At 35.0% G+C, this 19,445-nt stretch overlaps 1 protein-coding gene across 4 annotated transcripts in view; it reads right to left on the bottom strand.

Moving 5' to 3' along the window:
- Nucleotides 1-3,403: 3,403 nt before the first annotated feature.
- fer (fer (fps/fes related) tyrosine kinase) overlaps nucleotides 3,404-19,445 on the bottom strand; it is a 56,972-nt gene continuing 40,930 nt past the window's right edge. For all 4 annotated transcript variants that reach the window (XM_048189993.1, XM_048189995.1, XM_048189994.1 and 1 more), the window contains 3 exons: nucleotides 11,006-11,160; nucleotides 10,698-10,820; nucleotides 3,404-7,788 (listed from right to left, as the gene is read on the bottom strand). In XM_048189993.1, coding sequence (XP_048045950.1) covers nucleotides 7,652-7,788; nucleotides 10,698-10,820; nucleotides 11,006-11,160 — 415 coding nt within the window. In that variant the 3' untranslated portion in view covers nucleotides 3,404-7,651. The remainder of the gene's footprint in view (nucleotides 7,789-10,697; nucleotides 10,821-11,005; nucleotides 11,161-19,445) is intronic.

Below are 19,445 nucleotides of genomic sequence, written 5' to 3' on the forward strand. Positions count from 1 at the left end.
GTGCACATGCACATGACTTTGTTCTTAACCTTGTTGTAATGTTATTGAATTTGGAGTGTTCCAAATGAGCGAGGTTAGTAATTTACTTAAAACTTCCTCGCCATCTCTCTATAAGGGCTTCCCGCCCAACCTTTTCTTTTCATTGTATACATGTATGAAAATTAATCTAAACACATTAATCATTTGAAATTGAACTAATCCTTTAACCCAGTGGTCGCCAACCCGTCGATCTTTATCACTGTTCCAGTAGCTCGCGAAAACAACAGAAATATGAGTGCAAAAATACATTACATTTCTCCAGTCATTATACTGTATTTTTGTATTTATTTTTCTGTTATTTTCGGGAGCTACTGGGACAGTGATAAAGGTAAATAGCCCACACTATGTCTGAGTCAGTAAACGGCCGTTAACAAAAGGCCAGAGACGCTGAAGACGGACGCGAAGAGGAGAAAATTCTGTAGCAGGCAGAGCAGCTCACTGTTCACGATGCTCGAAATATAGGAAGAAAATATAAATATTGAATTAGGGGTGAAGGGTTATATGAATGCATCTCTAAAAGAAAAAATTCGATGGTAATTGCATTTTATTTTCCTCTTACCTCCGAATAAAGTAGCTAATTATTAGCGCATTTCAGCTTTGTTTACAGCGGTAACCAAGGAAACGCTGTATCACTGCTGCTCCATAAGCGCCACCTGCTGTCAGAGAGTGAATTTGCGTCTCATTCAGCCTGTTGTTTTTGTTCCTTTTTTGTGTAGTAGCATATAATTTCACAAAGATAAAGTCAGACCGTTCTATTTTTGCTTTAAATCTTGAAATTAAATCTCAATTAATTCAAATAAAAAAAAAAAACTGCTCATGCAATGTGATAGCATCTTTGTTTGGATTGTGATTAAAAAGCAGTGGTTCTCTCTAATTTGAAATGGATATGTATTTTTTGTATATAATAATAATAATAATAATAATAATAATAATAATAATACATATTTGCAACCAGTATGAGAATTGGCGAATTTGCTTTTAAAAATAAATAAATAAATCAGAATCTAAATTGGCAACGAAAAAAAATACTAAATATAATCTGGGCTGTCTTTTTCTATCAAGTAGATCTTGTCTTTCATAAAGGTCGAGGTCAGGGATCTTGGGCTTAAAAAGGTTGGTGACCACTGCTTTAACCCTTGTGTACTGTTGCGGGTCAATTTGACACGTTTTGATTTTTGAGTTGTCGGAAACATCAGTTAACGTTTTTCTTTTTCTTTTTCTTTTTTCTTTTTTTCTTGAAATTTTGTGACTTTTTCTCATTTAGGGTCATGAACATGCATGCAAAGTTTCAACACGCTGATGTGTTTTGACATATACACACTAAATTTTGGTTCCTTTGGTACTGTACAGACCTAAAATAATATTTCTTGGTTATATTGTTATTTTAGTTTTTTTACTACCCTGTGAAGCTAAAAAGGAGTTTTTCCTCACTTATTTCAATATAAAAAAATATTTTGTCAGCCACATATGGTAAAAATTAGCTATCATTATTTTTTTTCAATCTATCTTACATTGTTTTTCTTGAAATTTTGTGACTTTTTCTCATTTTGGGTCATGAACATGCATGCAAAGTTGTGAAATGTGCATACAAAAATTGTATACATTCGTACTGTTCGTGGGTCAATTTGACCCATATAGACAGTTATTCAAAAGCAACTACAGACCCAAAATACAAAACACTTCTGTGTTGTATGTCAGAGCTCTTCAACTCTAGACCTGAAGTGCCAGTGTCTTGCTGAGTTTAACAACTTTTTATTTTTAAAGTTTGTGGAAATATAAAGTTGTTTTACCTGTTAATTATCTATCCCACTTATGGAGCATAGATATGAAAATGACTTTTCTTGCTTAAATTGTTAAAAATCTTGAATACCTCAGAGCACAGACTTGAGTTTGCTGTCTTTTTAAAGGGAACACTTCACAGATTATTGTAGAAGTAAAAAAAAAAAGTTGTAAAAGTAAAGTTTAAAAAAGTTACAGAAGTTTATGAAAATTTAAAATATATAAAATATTTATTTTTTATATTTGACATAAAATATAGATTTTACAAAACATGTTCAACTCTAAAACTTCAAGAAAATCAAAGTTAAATATCTGAACAAGTTCTGTGCCGAATTTTAGGTTGATGCCTCAAAAAAAAAAAAGTTTTTGAGCACACCAAACTTTTTCACTAGAGGACATCCAGACTTCACCGGGGACGTTTTGATTTCCATATATGGTTTGAGTGATCTGAACCATATTTTCCATACTTGTCAAAATATTTATGAAGTAGACAACCTATTCAGAAGTACAGTTTGGGCAGTAATGTTAATATTTGATTTGAATTCGATCCCTAAAACACAAAAAACATACAGAAAGAATCAGAGCGTGTGTTACAGTTTGGCACCACGTCAAAAATGAAGAATCTATGGCTATTTATCTATTGCGCTGTCATTTCATGTCACCGAATATGAAAACTAGAGTCTGAAAGCGTTCAAACGATTTATAGTTTGTCAAGATTACTTTAGGTTTAGATTAAGATATTATTGTTATAAATGTATAATGGCAAATGTACGGAAATAAAAAAATAAAACCATCTCGAGATTAGAAGTTGTTAAATTTTGAGAATAAACTCATTAAATTACGAGAAAAAACTCGTAAAATTTCAAGAAAAAAGTCGAGATAAAATGTTGAGAATAAAGTTGTTAAATTATGAGAACAAATTCGTAATTTAACGAATTTGTTCTCGTAATTTAATGACTTTATTCTCAACATTTTATTTCGATTTTTTTTTTTCGAAATTTAACAACTTTAATCTCGAGATGGTTTTATTTTTTTATTATTGCTTGGCCCTAATCCTCTTCTGTACAAATGTCCCACAGGTGGGGGGAGGGGCAGTCTTAAAAATAGAGGTTAAAAACATTTTTATAAATCATAAATTCAGATATTTATTCTTTGTAATGTGTGAAAATGATTGATATTAAAACTTAATTATTTGTACATGATTTTTTTTTTTTTTTTTTTTTTTTTTTTCATGGTGTGATTTTTGGGGAACTGTATTGAATCCAATTAGGGTTAATTTGACCCGGAACATACAAGCAGTCACCAGAAATCGAACAGTGCATGAAGGTTAAGTGGATCGGGTAATCCGAGCATTTCACAAAAATGTTGTTTTGATTATCAAAGATGAGTGTAAGAGATAAAATTCTTGACTGTAGGGGGACTGCAAGTTGTTTGAAATTTCAGTTTCAGATTTTTATAAAATGTTAATTATTTTATTATTGCTAGAAGGTAAGGTTAAGCATTGTATCCTTTTCATAGAAAGTCCCCGTTGCACACATTTATCATTCCGTTACAACGCTTTTAATAATTCATTTCAAGCAATAAGTTCAAAGACTCAAACTTTATTGCAAGTGTACAATATAAACAATGAGCAGACATTGTTATAGTTGAATGTCCATCAGAGGTGTTACGAGCAAACAGAGACAGATGAAAGAAAACTACATGGAAAAAAGAAAAGAATCAAGCTTTTAAATGTCAACCATTTATCGTGTGATATTTCCTCTTTCAACGGGCAGGGGTGAAAATCAAACGTCCAGTGTTGCTTTTCTACTTTTGTTCTACAATCAATTCAAGACAGTTTTGAGTTGATCATTACCTGAAACAACAATCTGCTGTTTTATATTATAGGGGATCATTTTAAAACACAAAAAGGCCAAAAGTGCAATCAATACATAAAATGTTCCATCACAGAATAAATAGTCCAGCACAGAGCAGAAGATATCAGGGAAGGAAGAATCTGACCGACAACAGAAACTTTTGCTTATTGTTAAGTACTTTGAAAATGAACTCAAGTTATGATTTATTAGAGTATTGCTGACAAGCCATTTTTTTTTCTGATGGAAGTTTACATGATCCCTATGTGCAAGTCAGACATGGGAAAGGGAATTCTAATGTCTCTGAATAACACAAATTTCAATATAATGAGAGACAAAATACTGGCGTTTGCTTTAATACACTGACAGAATTATAGTGAATGGTACAAAATAGCAAAAGATTAAAATGCTAGAATAATATTACAGTATTTCAAATAAATAAAAAAGAATCAAACAACACACTATAGGGATAACTGCTTTGACGTAAAAAAAAAAAAAAAAAAAAAAAAAGAAGAGCTCACTCACCAGTAGTTTAATTGATGCAAGCTCAGCTTCACCAAAAAAATTTTTTTTTTGATCTGAACCCACTGGTGAATCATGCAAGGATACCAATCCAAAACTGTATTATACAGTAGCTTTTTGGTTCAGTTGTCACCAGTTCTGCATGATTGGCACATGCATTTTATTCCATGTCAAACACGTCGACTTTTGGCTGCATTAGTGATGGCAACAACTTGAAGAGGAGAAAAACTAGAAAGAATCAGTCGATTCTATGGGACCCTCTTAACATATTCCAAATGTGCAAATGTCAGAGCAGTATTGATTCTGGGTCTTCATCGCTACTATTACAGCTGAACGTTGAGGCATATTCCTGACAGACATCCACATTCTAAACATCAGTTTTGCAGTGGAAAAAACAAACACCTACAAAATTACATTACTGAATCTACAAAAAGTATTTACAAAATACAAAAGGAATGCTTTTATAGAGTAAACCTTGAAGAAACCACTATTCCATTTTTGTGGAAATGGAATAACAAATTTATGTGACTCTGGAACAAGAAGTTGCTGATCGGTCCGCACAGATGCTCGCGTGGAGCTCGGGTACGTAAACGTGGGGGGAAAAAAATGGCACCTGACAGAAATGGCAGGAAAAAAACTTGGGAAAGACTTAATACAAAACACACTATTGTCTATAAACCAAACCTGTAATACTTGTGGAGGTAAATACATATCTAGTAGAACTCAAGGGTTGTTTGCATGAGAAAACCTGATTGTAAAAGAGCATAAACACACATGTTGCACAGGAATAAGAACATCACAATCCAAGACGATGGCATGTAAACAAATAAACATGCTGGCTTTGGTTGCTGGTTGCCAAAAAAAAACACAGAGATCCCAACAGGACAAACCACTGTCAGTTTTGGACAAAGCTTTTGGTGACGTCTAATATGCCACATGGCAACAATGCATATGTTACAGGGATAGCTCGATGAAAAATGAAAATCGCCATCTACTAATTTCCATTTGTTCAAAACCGTATGATTTTTTTTGTTCCAAGAATGTCCAAGGCAAGCTGCTTTTTTTCCCCATACAATGAAATTGAATGGGGACAGGGACTGTCAAGCTGCAAAAAGGCACCATAAAAGTATCCGAAAAATAGTCTTGTTCCCTATATTCTGTGTGGCAGAACAGACTAAAGAAGCAAGTTATTCACTAAAAATCTTCCACATTTCCACAATTTTAAACTTATTGCATCATAATCGCTCATGTAACGTAACGATGAATAACATTTTGGCATCACCCAAAAATAACAGGGATAGTTCACCCAAAAATAAAAATGATCCCATGATTTACTCACCCTCAAGCCATCCTAGGTGTATATGACTATCTTCTTTCAAACGAACACAATCGGAGACATGTTTAAAAATATCCTTACACCTGCAAGGTTTATAATGGTTGTGAATGGCAGCCCAAATTTTGAAGACCCATCCATAAAAATATGCCCATCCAGTAAAATAACGAGCTTCCGGCACGACAGCCATACGCATAAAAGCATTAACTTCCGCAACATAGTACAAAACGCCATGACGTTCCGCACTATAACACGTAGTACCATCATGTCATTGTGTACTACGTCGTGGAAGTTAACGCCTTTTGGACGTACGTCGAATGCGTATGGCTGTCGCGCCGGAAGCTCGTTATTTTACTTTATAAAGTTGTAAATAAGCATACTTGTCTTACACAAACGCATCGATTTGCTTCAGAAGGCTTTTATTAACCCCCTGGAGTCGTATGGATTCATTTCTTTATGGATGGGTGCATTTTTTTTGTCTTCAAAATTTGGGCTACCATTCACAACCATTATAAACCTTGGAGGACTAAGGATATTTTTAAACATATCTCCGATTTTGTTCGTCTGAAAGACGTATTCATATCATATTCACCTAGGATGGCTTGAGGGTGAGTAAATCATGGGATAATACTCATTTTTGGGTGAACTATCCCTTTAAATCAAACGTGCTGTGACGCAACTTCAAATGGCATATTTGAATATGTACATACCGTGAGATTTGAGAGCTACAATGGAGCAAGATATTTTTGTGAATAGCAATTTACAACTTCAGAAGACTTGGAATCTACCACAAAAGTCATATAGACCACTTTTATGGTGCTTTTGGTCACCATTCGCTTTCACTTTATGGAAAAAAGCAGCGTGAACATTGTACTAAATTTCTCCTTTTACATTCTACAGAAGAAATGAAAATCATACAGGTTTGGAACGACTTGACGGTGAGTAAATGATGACAATTTAAATGTTTTGCAGAAATATCGCTATAAACATCAAATGGCATGAACAATGAAGAGGTGAGAGGTTGAAGTATTTGGAAGAAATCTGAAGGCTTGTAAACTGTAGGTTTGTGCTGTGTCCACGCCATTTAACAGCTCTCAAGCAGCCTAGCAGAATCGTTCGATTTTACGTTAAGGCCACTTGATCGTAGTATGACATTTTTGCGAATGTGATCATAAATTGCACTTAGGTAAATCTATGCATTTGGTCTCACTGCTTGATGAGTGCTGAAACATTGGAATGTAACTCAATGAAAGTCTCAAGAATGTGACAGATGTTATTTTGTGTGACTGACGAACATCTGTAAAGTATTATTTTTTTGTCCAAAAAGGTCTTATTGCTCCAGGAATATAAAAATGACATAAAATGGCTTGACTAAAATACTGCCCAAACTATCAAACAGGTTTAGGTCTTTAAAAAAAAAAAAAAAAAAAAAAAAAAGTGTTATTGGGTAGACAAACCTTTTTCACACATTCATCTCCATATTTTATTTAAGGGATAATTGCCCAAATATGAAAAACCCTCATGTCTTTCCAAACCTGTATGACTTTCTTTCCTCTGTGGAACACAGAAGATATTTTGAAGAATGTTTCAACTGTTTTGTCCATATAATGAAAGTGAATAGGGTCCAAAACAACAATGGACCCCACTAACCTTCACTGATTGCAAAAAAAAAAAAAAAAAAAAAAAACTGTGCTTTTCACAGAAGAAAGTCAGTCATGAGGTTAAGAAAATGATAACAAAATGTTCATTTTTGGGTGAACCATCCCTCCTTTTCACTGGTGCGTACACAGGAATACTCAATGGCATACTGAATACACCTCAAATATCTTGCGTTCTTCCTGTCATAGCTTAACTGTTGCTCAGTTACAAAAACAAAACAAAAAAACCCCGGAAAATCTGCATAATTTTGACATCAGAGCAAAGCTGAGACCTCTCTCCATGCTAATGGCTCAAAACAGCTGGTGCATAGGCAGTTCACACAGTGATTATGTGACGGAGTACTCTTTAGTACAATAATAGCATGTAATTTCGAGGGCGAAACATTTGTCGTGTTTCTCTCTGCAGATTAGGGATCACCTGGATGTGAAGTATGAGTTTGGCCTTCCAGCCATATCCTCATTAAAGGCTACTTTTTCTTGACCGCTGCCAGTTCTTTCTGAATGTCAGCGAATTTGGGCCGATTCTCAGGCTTGTACTCCCAACATCGCTGCATGATCCTGTACACCTCATCTGGACACTTCTGCGGGCAGGACATTCTGTAACCTAGATTATACACAAACAAACTTTCTCTGTCAGTGTTGATTATAAATCAATAATTGATAGTGCATGTGAAAGATTATTAAATGGCTAACAGTGATTACAGGTTTTGTTCAGAACACAATACCAGTGTACTGCACACTGTGAAGTGTATATTGCAGTGACTACTTAGTGTGTGAAATAACATCATTCACCATATACATTTCAAACTCTACTTATCCAGCTATTTCAGAAACAGCTGTTGCATTTTAATATAATTTAATTTTGTTAATAATAATTAAATATACCATTCATTAAAATGAATCTTTTAAAAATATAATTTAATCAAAGGTGAAGTATGTACGATTGTGTTAAAATACAATGTCTTAACCCAGTTTATTGTTTTTTGACTACTATTAGTATGTCATTCATGGGTTGATCTTCCTCAAACATGTAAACACTGAGCCTCCCAGGCACCATCAAAACCGCTCAGATCCGTCAATCTCTTTCCAGCTCAACCTATAGAGTGCAACAGTAGGGTTCCAGAAAGCCACATTATTTCAGTTTTTTTTTTTTTTTTTTTAATAATTCTGTTTAATTCCTGGAGAAAAACTATATTACCGATGATGTTGTGCAGAAAATGACACTAATCACAGAGTCAAAAAAAGCAACACGCACCAAAATAGCTCTTTAGCTCCACCCACTCCCATGAAGCACCTCAAATGACGTAATTGAGTCGATCTCTCTACACTCAAAATACTTAAAGGTGCCGAAGAACATGTTTTCAAAAGATGTAATATAAGTCTTAAGTGTCCCCTGAATGTGTCTGTGAAGTTTCAGCTCAAAATACCCCATCGTTTTTTTTTTATTAATTTTTTTAACTGCCTATCATTATAAATGCGCCGATTCAGGGTACGCGGCCCCTTTAAATCTTGTGCTCCATGCCCCAAGAGCTTGTGCTTGCCTTAAACACCATAAACAAAGTTCACACAGCTAATATAACCCTCAAAATGGATCTTTACAAAGTGTTCGTCATGCATACATGTCTAATCGCGTAAGTATAGTGTTTATTTGGATGTTTACATTTGATTCTGAATGAGTTTGATAGTGCTCCGTGGCTAAAGCTAACATTACACACTGTTGGAGAAATTTATAAAGAATGAAGTTGTGTTTATGCATTATACAGACTGCAAGTGTTTAAAAAATGAAAATAACGACAGTCTTGTCTCCGTGAATACAGTAATAAACGATAACTTTAACCACATTTAACTGTACATTAGCAACATGCTAACGAAACATTTAGAAAAACAATTTACAAACATCACTAAAAATATCATGATATCAATGATCATGTCAGTTATTATTGCTCCATCTGCCATTTTTCGCTATTGTTCTTGCTTGCTTACCTAGTCTGATGATTCAGCTGTGCACAGATCCAGACGTTAATACTGGCTGCACTTGTGTAATGCATTGAACATGGGCTGGCATATGCAAATATTGGGGGCGTACATATTAATGATCCCGACTATTACGTAACAGTCGGTGTTATGTTGAGATTCGCCTGTTCTTCAGAGGTCTTTTAAACAAATGAGATTTATATAAGAAGGAGGAAACAATGGAGTTTGTTCTTATATAAATCTCATTTGTTTAAACGACCTCCGAAGAACAGGCGAATCTCAACATAACACCGACTGTTACGTAACAGTCGGGGTGTACGCCCCAATATTTGCATAATGCCAGCCCATGATGTTCCCAACATTATAAAAGGCATTAGACAAGGGCAGCCAGTTAACGTCTGGAGCTGCACACAGCCGAATCATCAGACTAGGTAAGCAAGAACAACAGCGAAAAATGGCAGATGGAGCAATAATAACTGACATGATCCATGATAGCATGATATTTTTACTGATATTTGTAAATTGTCTTTCTAAAAGTTTTGTTAGCATGTTGCTAACGTACTGTTAAATGAGGTTAAAGTTACCATCGTTTCTTACTGTATTCACGGAGACAAGACTGTTGTTATTTTCATTTTTTAAACACTTGCAGTCTGTATAATGCATAAACACAACTTCATTCTTTATAAATCTCTCCAACAGTGTAGAAATAGCCGTTAGCCACGGAGGACAGCCTCAAATTCACTCAGAATAAAACTTTAACATCCAAATAAATACTTTACTCACATAATTTGAAGCATGCATGCAGCATTTTTGGGTGAACTAACCCTTATATGGCAGACTGTAACAGGTTTATTAGGCTGCTGTCATTTTAAGAACTGCCGCACATGACGCCAATCTGTATCCTATTTTCTCACAACTTGTGTTCATTTAAGACTTTCTTATGAGGATACCTGACAAAACAGGTATTTTGTCATAATTGTGTGTTTTTGTCCATTCAAGCGCGAAAGATCTTAATGCGGCTGATGTTAGTAGGCAACACAATTCGACAACGATCGAACCTGGGGGCGATCGAAATACTTTGGCTTCACTTTTTAGGACTTTTGTGGCATACTCGGTTGTGGCGTGTCATTCAAAAAAATGCTCCTGGTGCAGATACGATGGGTGTGTTCATTATGAGCCAGACAGAGTGTTTAATTGCTTACTCACTGCACAAAGCAATACAGCTGAAAGTAGTCCTAATATGTTGGACCTTTTATTGAAAGTAGCCTACTTTTATCTCGCAATTTGCAATTTTGTTTGAAAGTATGCTTTATTTTTGTAATTCTGCTAGGTACCACTAGTGTTGTAGAAACGACATACTTCACCTTTAAGAAAATATAAAATAAAATTTTTTACTAATTTAAAAAATGTAATAACATGTCAAATAAATATTTGATAATTTTTTTATTATATGAATAAAATAATAAATTTAAATAAATTAAAATGTAAAATAAAAAATAAAATTTGGTTCATTCACTTAAAATGGAATCCATTTTGTACCTTTTTCAACCTGTTCTCGAGCCTGCTGGTTGGTCATGCCCGGGTAAGGACACACTCCTAGACTAAAGGTTTCCCACAGGAGGATCCCATAACTCCACACATCACTCTCTGAGCTGTATCTCCCTGTGGTTTAAACAACATGCCAAACATCAATCCGGATCCAACCGAAGAACTGACTGCTTGACCAAAATATATATTCAAATTCACAGCAATCAATTCACTCCTATTATGTTTGTAAAGAGACTAATTTTATTAAGTGACAGAAGTAGCTTTAACAAACGGCAGCACAGACACCATGAGTGCTTTACCATAGTTCAGTGCTTCCGGTGCAGTCCACTTGATTGGGATCTGTTTCAGTCCTGATGAGGAGTAGATCCCATCATCCTCCTGTCGGGACATCCCAAAATCGCTGATCTTCAGCACATTGTTCTCTCCCACAAGGCAATTACGAGCAGCCAGGTCTCTGCAAGATTTAGAGAAACGGTGTAATATCAAATAATGAACAACATGCACTCTCAGCTCACAATCACGACTCTGATTGGACAATTCACATATGCCAACAAAATCATCTATGGGAAAATTGGTCTAAACTGGTTTCAAATTCAAGTCAGCTTCTGCCAACAAAACCGTTGTCAGGGACTGGAGTAAACAGTCTAGACAATTATACTGTAATTGCAGTTATGAACACCCCCAGTCTAGAAAAAGTGCCCAACGAGACCTTCAGCGGCCAAAACAGGATCATCAGCCTTCTGCTGTCAAGACAGCTAGAGAAAATATCCAAAAATTCTCATCTGTAACATTTCACAAAACCTCAGAGTAACAGAGTGACTTCATTTAACTCCAGAACATGCAGCGCTGTATGCGATACTTGATTTCCATATCGCTCTTTCTATATAAACCACTTCAAAACCTTGAAAATGATCTCAGAATTTAAAGTTTGAGGGAAAGACATTGGTACCTTTCACAAAAATAGGATGATGGACAAAGAATTTTACAGTGCACAGCATTAATGAGTACACGCCCCTGAACAAATACAAAAGATGTATTTTCTTAATGACCATTAATACAATTCATGGAAAGAGAGCAAAATTGAAATGTATTAAACATCTGCTTAATAAAAACAGAGAAATGTATATCATTAATACCCTTAAAATAATTAAATTAGCCAATTTTGTTTAAATGAAGGATTGCAGAAATGAGTACACCCTAGATTTAATTAAGTATACTGCTCTGACCTTTCTTGGCACAGGTGCTCAAGAGTGTTCAGATTTGGTGAAATACATGTCCACATAAGGTTTTTCACCTTGAGAAAATGATAAAATAAAAAAAATCCATAAAAAAATGAATCCATATGACTCCAGAGGGTTAATAAAGGCCTTTTGAAGTGAAGGGATGCGTTTTTGTAAGAAAAATATCCATATTTAAAATTCAAATAACTAGCTTCCGGTAGACAGCCGTACGCATACTGCGCACGTCGTTTTGGGCGGAAGAGCAAGCTTTTGACCCCACGCAATGACGCAATGACGAAGGACAGAACAAAACAAAACACTAAGTCTAAAGTCTAAAATGAGAAATTTTAAAGAGAAATGTTGGAGGATTTCGATATAAGAGAAGAGGAGCTTGAGTTTGCTGTCCAGTCCTATTTCTTTGAACCGCGAGAGCCGTCTAAGCTGACAATACTCCATCATCCTGTGTCATACATCATTTGGTGCAAGTCAACTGCGTGCAATTGTCCGCTGGAAGCTAGTTATTTAAATTTATAAAGTTTTAAATGTGGATATTTGTCTTATACAAACGCATCCCTTCGCTTCAAAAGGCCTTAATTAACCCTCTGGAGTCCTATGGATTCATTTTTTTATGGATGGATGGATTATTTTGTTTTAAAATTTGGGTTCCCATTCACAACCATTATAAACCTTGGAGGACTCAGGATATTTTTAAATATATCTCCGATTGTGTTTGTCTAAAAGAAGATAGTCATATACATCTAGGATGGCTTGAGGGTGAGTAAATCATGGAATAATTTACATTTTTGGGTGAACTAACCCTTTAATTTTCAGAGCGGGTGTATTCATTTATGCTGTGCACTGTATACTTACCCTCTTAATGTAATAAAAACATTGAGGGAAAAATGTGCTCTATTTTACTTAGCTTTAAAAACTTGAATGCTTTAAACAGCCACTGTTTCCAAGTACATTCATGTGTAGTCAAGTTAAAAAAAACATAAAAAATATAAAGTATCATCAAAAGGCCTAACATATCTATAGCTACACTACTATTTAAACATTGGGTATTTTTTTTTTTTTTTTTTAAGAAATCAACACTTTTATTCAGGTTTAATCAGATGCATTAAATTAGGGCTGTCAAACGATTAATCACGATTAATCGCATACTAACTAAAAGTTTAGTTTGCCTAATATATGTGGGTGTACTGTGTGTAATTATTATGTACATATATATACAAACACATTCATGTATATATTTGTATTTTATTTATTAAGTATATGTATTTATTTATATTTTTATAAAATTTATATTATATATAAATACAAATATTTTGTATATAAATAACATATTTCTCTTAAATATATACATTAACTTGTGTGTATTTATATATACATATTAACTCACACATATATTATGCAAACTCAAACTTTTATTTTGTATGCGATTAATCGTGATTAATCGTTTGACAGCCCTAAATTAAACTGATCAAAAGTGAGTAAAGACTTTTATACCATGGTCTGTCTGAATGCTCAATTCTGATTGGCTGGAAGGTGTGCAGAAAATTTTGATCGATAGTGTACATCACATAGAACTAGGACAAATACAGATACATATTATAATAATAATTACTGTGTGACTGCTGCTTGAAACAAAATTTAACAAGCTGACATCATTTTAAGACATTTTTAAAGGTGTTTACACAACTATGATGCACTAAGAACTGAAAAGTTTTTCAAGGAAAACAACTAAGAACACTGTATTATGCATGCCAGGCCAGTAGTTGGCGATGTCACTTTGTAAAGAAACGGAGAGACTATGGCTGCGTTCCAATTCAGAAACTACACCCTTCGAAGGCTGCATTCAAAGGCCGATTGTGTCACCACAGCGCAGCAAAGGCTGTCCCAATTCGAAGTCTCCTTTAAATGTGAACTGAACATGTTCGCTCCCTTCGGATTGGAATCTCACTTAAGATGGTGAAATACCCTGTGAAGTCCACTTCGCAGTCTACTTACGGTCAAATGGAACGCACCTTATGGCTGTGTTCCAATTCAGAAACTGCATCCTTCGAAGGCATATTGCGTCACCGCGGTGCAAAGAAGGCTGTCCCAATTCGAAGTCTCCTTCAAATGCGAACTGAATATGTTCGCTCCCTTCAGATTGGAATCTCACTTAAGATGGTTGAATACCCTGTGAAGTCCACTTCGCAGTCTACTTACGGTCAAATGGAACGCACCTTATATCATTTTCGGTATCATTTTCGAAAACCCGTTTTCGTGTAAATGAATGGCCAAAACGCACACAAAGTTTTCTGTTTTTAGTTGAAAACGGTGTCGTGTAAACGGCCCCTTAAAGACAAGCTCCAGTCCAAACATGATGGAAATGAAATAAAAATTAAACAACTGCTATTGAGTGTTGAGTATGGCACTGATTTTAACATTGGCTGGGTAGAATATAAAATAAGCCATGAGTTTTCATATCAAAACATTCAAAATCTTAAACAAACCTTAAAGGAATAGGCCCTCATTTACTTTTTTTTAAAGTCTACAAAAGCCGATCATCATATTCGTAACGTCTCTCTCATATAAAGAAGATGATTCTATCTATGGATGAGATCCCAACCAGCGATTTAAGATTCTAGACTACAGCCACTGCTGTGCCTCTCGCTGCCATTTATGCTGAGCAGACATCTTCAGCTACACAACCATATTAGGTTGTCACATCCCAAAAATTGCCTTGCTGACATGAGATGTGGAAAGACAGCGGGGGGTAGCGGAGAAGACCGGGGTGATCTGACAGAAAGGTGCTCAAACCACCGCCGCCCCCTAACATGATCATGTCTGATAGAAAATGGATTTTAGCGGGGTGCTGATAGAGCCGTGGCTGTGAGAGTGCCCAGAGCTCATTTCTGAGCGACATGTATTCAGCTGACTGGCTTCAGCCTCAAACAGCACAATGCACCAAAGCCCATTTCACAGTTTAAAAATCACCACCAGAAAGAAGCAAGACAAATTGGACAGGAAAGTGCCGCTAGGTCCTGATGTTTTACTGGGTGGCTGAGTTGTTTAGATCAAGAAAAAGTAAGGTACTCTTGTGCAACTGCTGATGAGCCACAATATTGGATGGTTTAAGGGGATATCACTAAAATATAAATCATAAAACCCCTAACTTACATTATAAGTTGACATATTTATAGATTATCCTTTATGGAATTGTGTTCACATAACACACTTAGCTTCCTTGCTGTTGCCATTATACATAGTTTCAATCTAAAGCTGTGTTCACACTGCCAGCAACAATGTGACATGATCCCATTCATTTCAATAAAGAGCTGGGGATTTCCGGCATCACGAGCCACAGTGACCGTCGGTGACAGGATGTGTCCAGCAACGGGACAAAGCAAAGAATATAGATATACAAAGACGGTTCACTCCTATTAGTTCTGAATGGGAGAAACTGCAAAGCCCAATATAGCGGAATACGCCCGCCTTCTAAGTAAAAGAGCCAATCACTGATTGATTAAGTCATTGCATCACTGCAGCTACCGTTAGAAGCTCCGGCTCCAATAGAAACCTAAAACTCACACTTATGACTGCACATGCGCAGTGGCTGGTCTATCCTGAAAAATAAGCTTTTTTAATGCTATTTGAGCATTAGAAACAACATTTATAGGGCAGTTCATGTCAGATTTTGTTGCTGATTTGAAATATGTTATTTACAGTGGCATGAAAAAGTATGTGAACCCCTTGCAGAATCTGTGAAAATGAGAATTATTTGAATAAAATAAGAGGGATAATAAAAAATGCATGTTATTTTTTGTTTAGTACTGTCCTGAGTAAGATATTTTACATAAAAGATGTTTGCATTTAGTTCACAAGACAAAACAATAGCTGAATTTATTAAAATAACCACATTCATAAGTATGTGAACCATTGATTCTCAATACTGTATGTCGTTACCTGATGATCTACGACTGTTTTTATGTTTTGTGATGGTTGTTCATGAGTCTCTTGTTTGTCCTGAGCAGTTAAACTGAGCTCTGTTCTTCAGAAAAAGATGTTAAATTGTATTTAATTTTTCTGCCGGGAAACATGCAAGTATCTTCTGTTGGTTCCGAAGGGCAGTACTAAATGAAAAACAATGATATTTAAACAAAATAAGAAAAATTGTGACATCTTCATCCTGTTCAAAAGTTTTCACCCCCCGACTCTTAATGCATCGTGTTTCCTTCTGGATCAGTGAATGTTTGAACCTTTTTTAATAGTTGTGTTTGAGTCCCTCATCTGAAAACACAGATCTCAAAATCATTCAGTCACTGCTGGAAAGGGTTCAAATATGCAAAAATGCTTGAAAACTTTTTTTTGAAGAACAGAGCTCAGTTTAACTGCTCAGGACAAACAAGAGACTCATGAACAACCATCACAAAACAAAAAAACAGTTGTGGATCATCAGGTAACCACACACAGTATTGAGAATCAATGGTTCACATACTTATGAATGGGGTTATTTTAATAAATTCAGCTATTGTTTTGTCTTGTGAACTAAATGCAAACATCTTTTATGTAAAATATCTTACTCAGGACAGTACTAAACAAAAAATAACATGCATTTTTTTATTATCCCTCTTATTTTATTCAAATAATTCTCATTTTCACAGATTCTGCAAGGGGTTCACATACTTTTTCATGCCACTGTAATGTGAGTTCACAAAGCAGTTTGAGATTTCAGGATCCCTTCATTCAAATAGACAGGACTTGGTCTTGGATGCCCGAAATAGCTGCCCGGAAGCGTTGCAAATATGGCCGCCGAGTGAACAGACTTTGGACAAAGTTGAGATATTTTTGCAAATGAAGAGCGACTTTCGAGAGCGACAACTAATAGGAATGAAATCAGTGGAGCGTGCGTGATCCGTCACTTCATCCTGTAGTGGAGAGTGTCAACGGCAAGATGGAGAAGTTATTTTAGCGGTCAGCAACTTTCCTATCATTTGTGATATGTCTCTATACAGTACAGGGTACTCGCTGTGCTGAACCAGATAGACCGGTGCTTGCACTTTCACTGCAGATAAATAACCACGATGGCAAAGAGCACTCGCTGTTTATCTTTCTTGTATATCTTTAATATTAAGCACTTCATATACTGATTCCATTTATATTTAGTCTTTTCTCTTTAAAAAAAATAGTTTTAGCGGCAAGAAAATTGATTCGGTATCTACAACATGGAATAACATCCGTGAACAGTGCTGCCAACTAAGCCTCAGCTTTCAAATTTTTTATAACGAAAAAGTTTTATGATGAAATTCAAACAATAAATACCGTTTTGGCACTCTTAATGTGGCGTGACACATTGCTGTAGCCTCAGTTCAAGTGAAGCGGGAGCGCACATGAACCAATCATCTCTTCCTCTTTACTACTAGTTACAGTACAAAATAAACATGAATGAACATTAGAGAGTATGTTGAAAGAACCAGTACAACATACTAAACTGTATCATGTCTCATGTAATCTCTCAATCAGTTTCAGCCACGGGTAAAACAGCTTGTAAACAATGCCACGTAACATTTACCTCAGAAAAGCCATTCAGTGTTCATAAACTATAGTTAACGAGAAAAATGTATACCATTGAGGAGCGAAAAAGCACTATATTACATATAATATTTTTACTCTAAAACCATTTAAAAGTTATTATTATAACTTTATTTTAAAAAACTTCCTTATATGCAATTGTATACAAATCAGTTGTTAACTAACCTTTTAGTAATAATGTACCAGCTGACAGGGTTCCCTGTATAGTTTACAGCATTGAGTTGAGAAAGATGTCTATCCATGTATATACCCAAATGAATCAATACTGAATCATGCAATTTGTGTCAATACCACTCCTTCCCCCCAATTCTCACTCCTAAATGAACTCAAAAGTTGGCAGCCCTGTCCGTAAATGTCATTCATAAACGATACTAGGCAACCAGTGGTGGGAATGGCCACTAGCAACCTCACCGCCAGCCACTGCCGAAATGCAGCAACAAAGTCGCTGCCAGTGTGAACGCAGCTTCAAGCCGCATTCTAACTTTAAATGCAAGAGTTTGTCATTAGCATGTTGCTAAGCTAATAACACAGTAATCTTGCTTGTTAAATATTACATTACAAAGTGTACTCAAATATTGGGTAAAATAGTCTATTTAAATGTAGACTGCACAGTTCAGTACTGTTTTTATAAATTCATATCAGCAATGACTTATAAGTGTAATTTTCATACTATTTTTTAGCACGTTGTTAAGCTAATTACATGGTACTGTTGGTTCATGCTTTTTAATTATTACATTACAAAGTGACACAAATATTGGGTAAAACAGTTCATTTACATTTAGATTGCGGTAATTCTGTTCTGTTTTATCAAGATTTCTCTGTAATGACTTGTAGGTTTCATATAACTAATATTTTTCCCCGCTTTGTCCACCATTTTTTACGCTCACTGTAATGGATTCTAGGCATTCTCATAAATATAATGTGACAAAAAAGGAACAATATATAATTTAGACTGTAAATTTTATACGCCATGGTACTTCATTTAATTTGTTGATATAAATAAAACTTTTGTTGTACTATAGTAAATTTTGATTGTAAATTTTTATATACCATGGTAGCATTTGTTGTACTGCATTATAATAATTTTTCACTGTAATACAGTAAAGTGTACACAAATATTGGGTAAAATCAATTTAAATTTAGATTGCACTTTTTTCTACCGTTTTATCAGTATGCTTTTCAGTATCATTTCATTACAGTAATTTTTCACTGTTATACAGTAAAAATAAATAAGGTAATGACAATAAAATAAAAAATAATTTCCAGTTATTCATTTAATTTCATGTCTCAAAATGTGTATTTCTTGTTTGTAATTTCACCACTGTACCACGATAAAATATTACTGAAGTCGGAACCACCGCTGATCTACCCCAAACTTGCAGAATCTGCCAATGTAATTACAATTGTTTGGAAAACTGTGCTAAGGCGAGTCTGAAGGCATAAAGAATGGGAATGGAGAGGCAAAGTCCATAGCGGATACTTTTGGTTCCATTGGTAAAAAGATTAGCCAATCACAAATCAATTATTTCACTATGTTATATCAACCAATCATCGTAGAAATGATATTACATGATATTAGTTTGAACTGCTACCGCTGATAATTTACCAAATACATTAATTATGGAGAGTAGAGATACTGAATATTTGATCACCAACAAATTTACCAAGCAACCATTCAAACATCAGCTACAAATTAAAAAGAAGCCCCCACGCCCAAGTTGGATATATCAGCTTTACTAAATGGCAATCAGCAATGCTTTTAAAAAGCAATCAGTTTTACTAAATGGTTGAATGTGCTCTTTTAACATTAACATTTAAAAGAACAGAAAGGATGAATTTTCTGCTTTAAGTGATAGGCTAGGTGAGTGAAATTATATTTACAAGTGTAAAAAAAAAAAAACCTAATGGAGATATAATTAATTTTGAAGTTTTATTAAGT

The sequence above is a fragment of the Megalobrama amblycephala genome, linkage group LG4 (assembly GCF_018812025.1).
Source record: "Megalobrama amblycephala isolate DHTTF-2021 linkage group LG4, ASM1881202v1, whole genome shotgun sequence".
In the NCBI taxonomy this organism is placed as follows: domain Eukaryota; kingdom Metazoa; phylum Chordata; class Actinopteri; order Cypriniformes; family Xenocyprididae; genus Megalobrama; species Megalobrama amblycephala.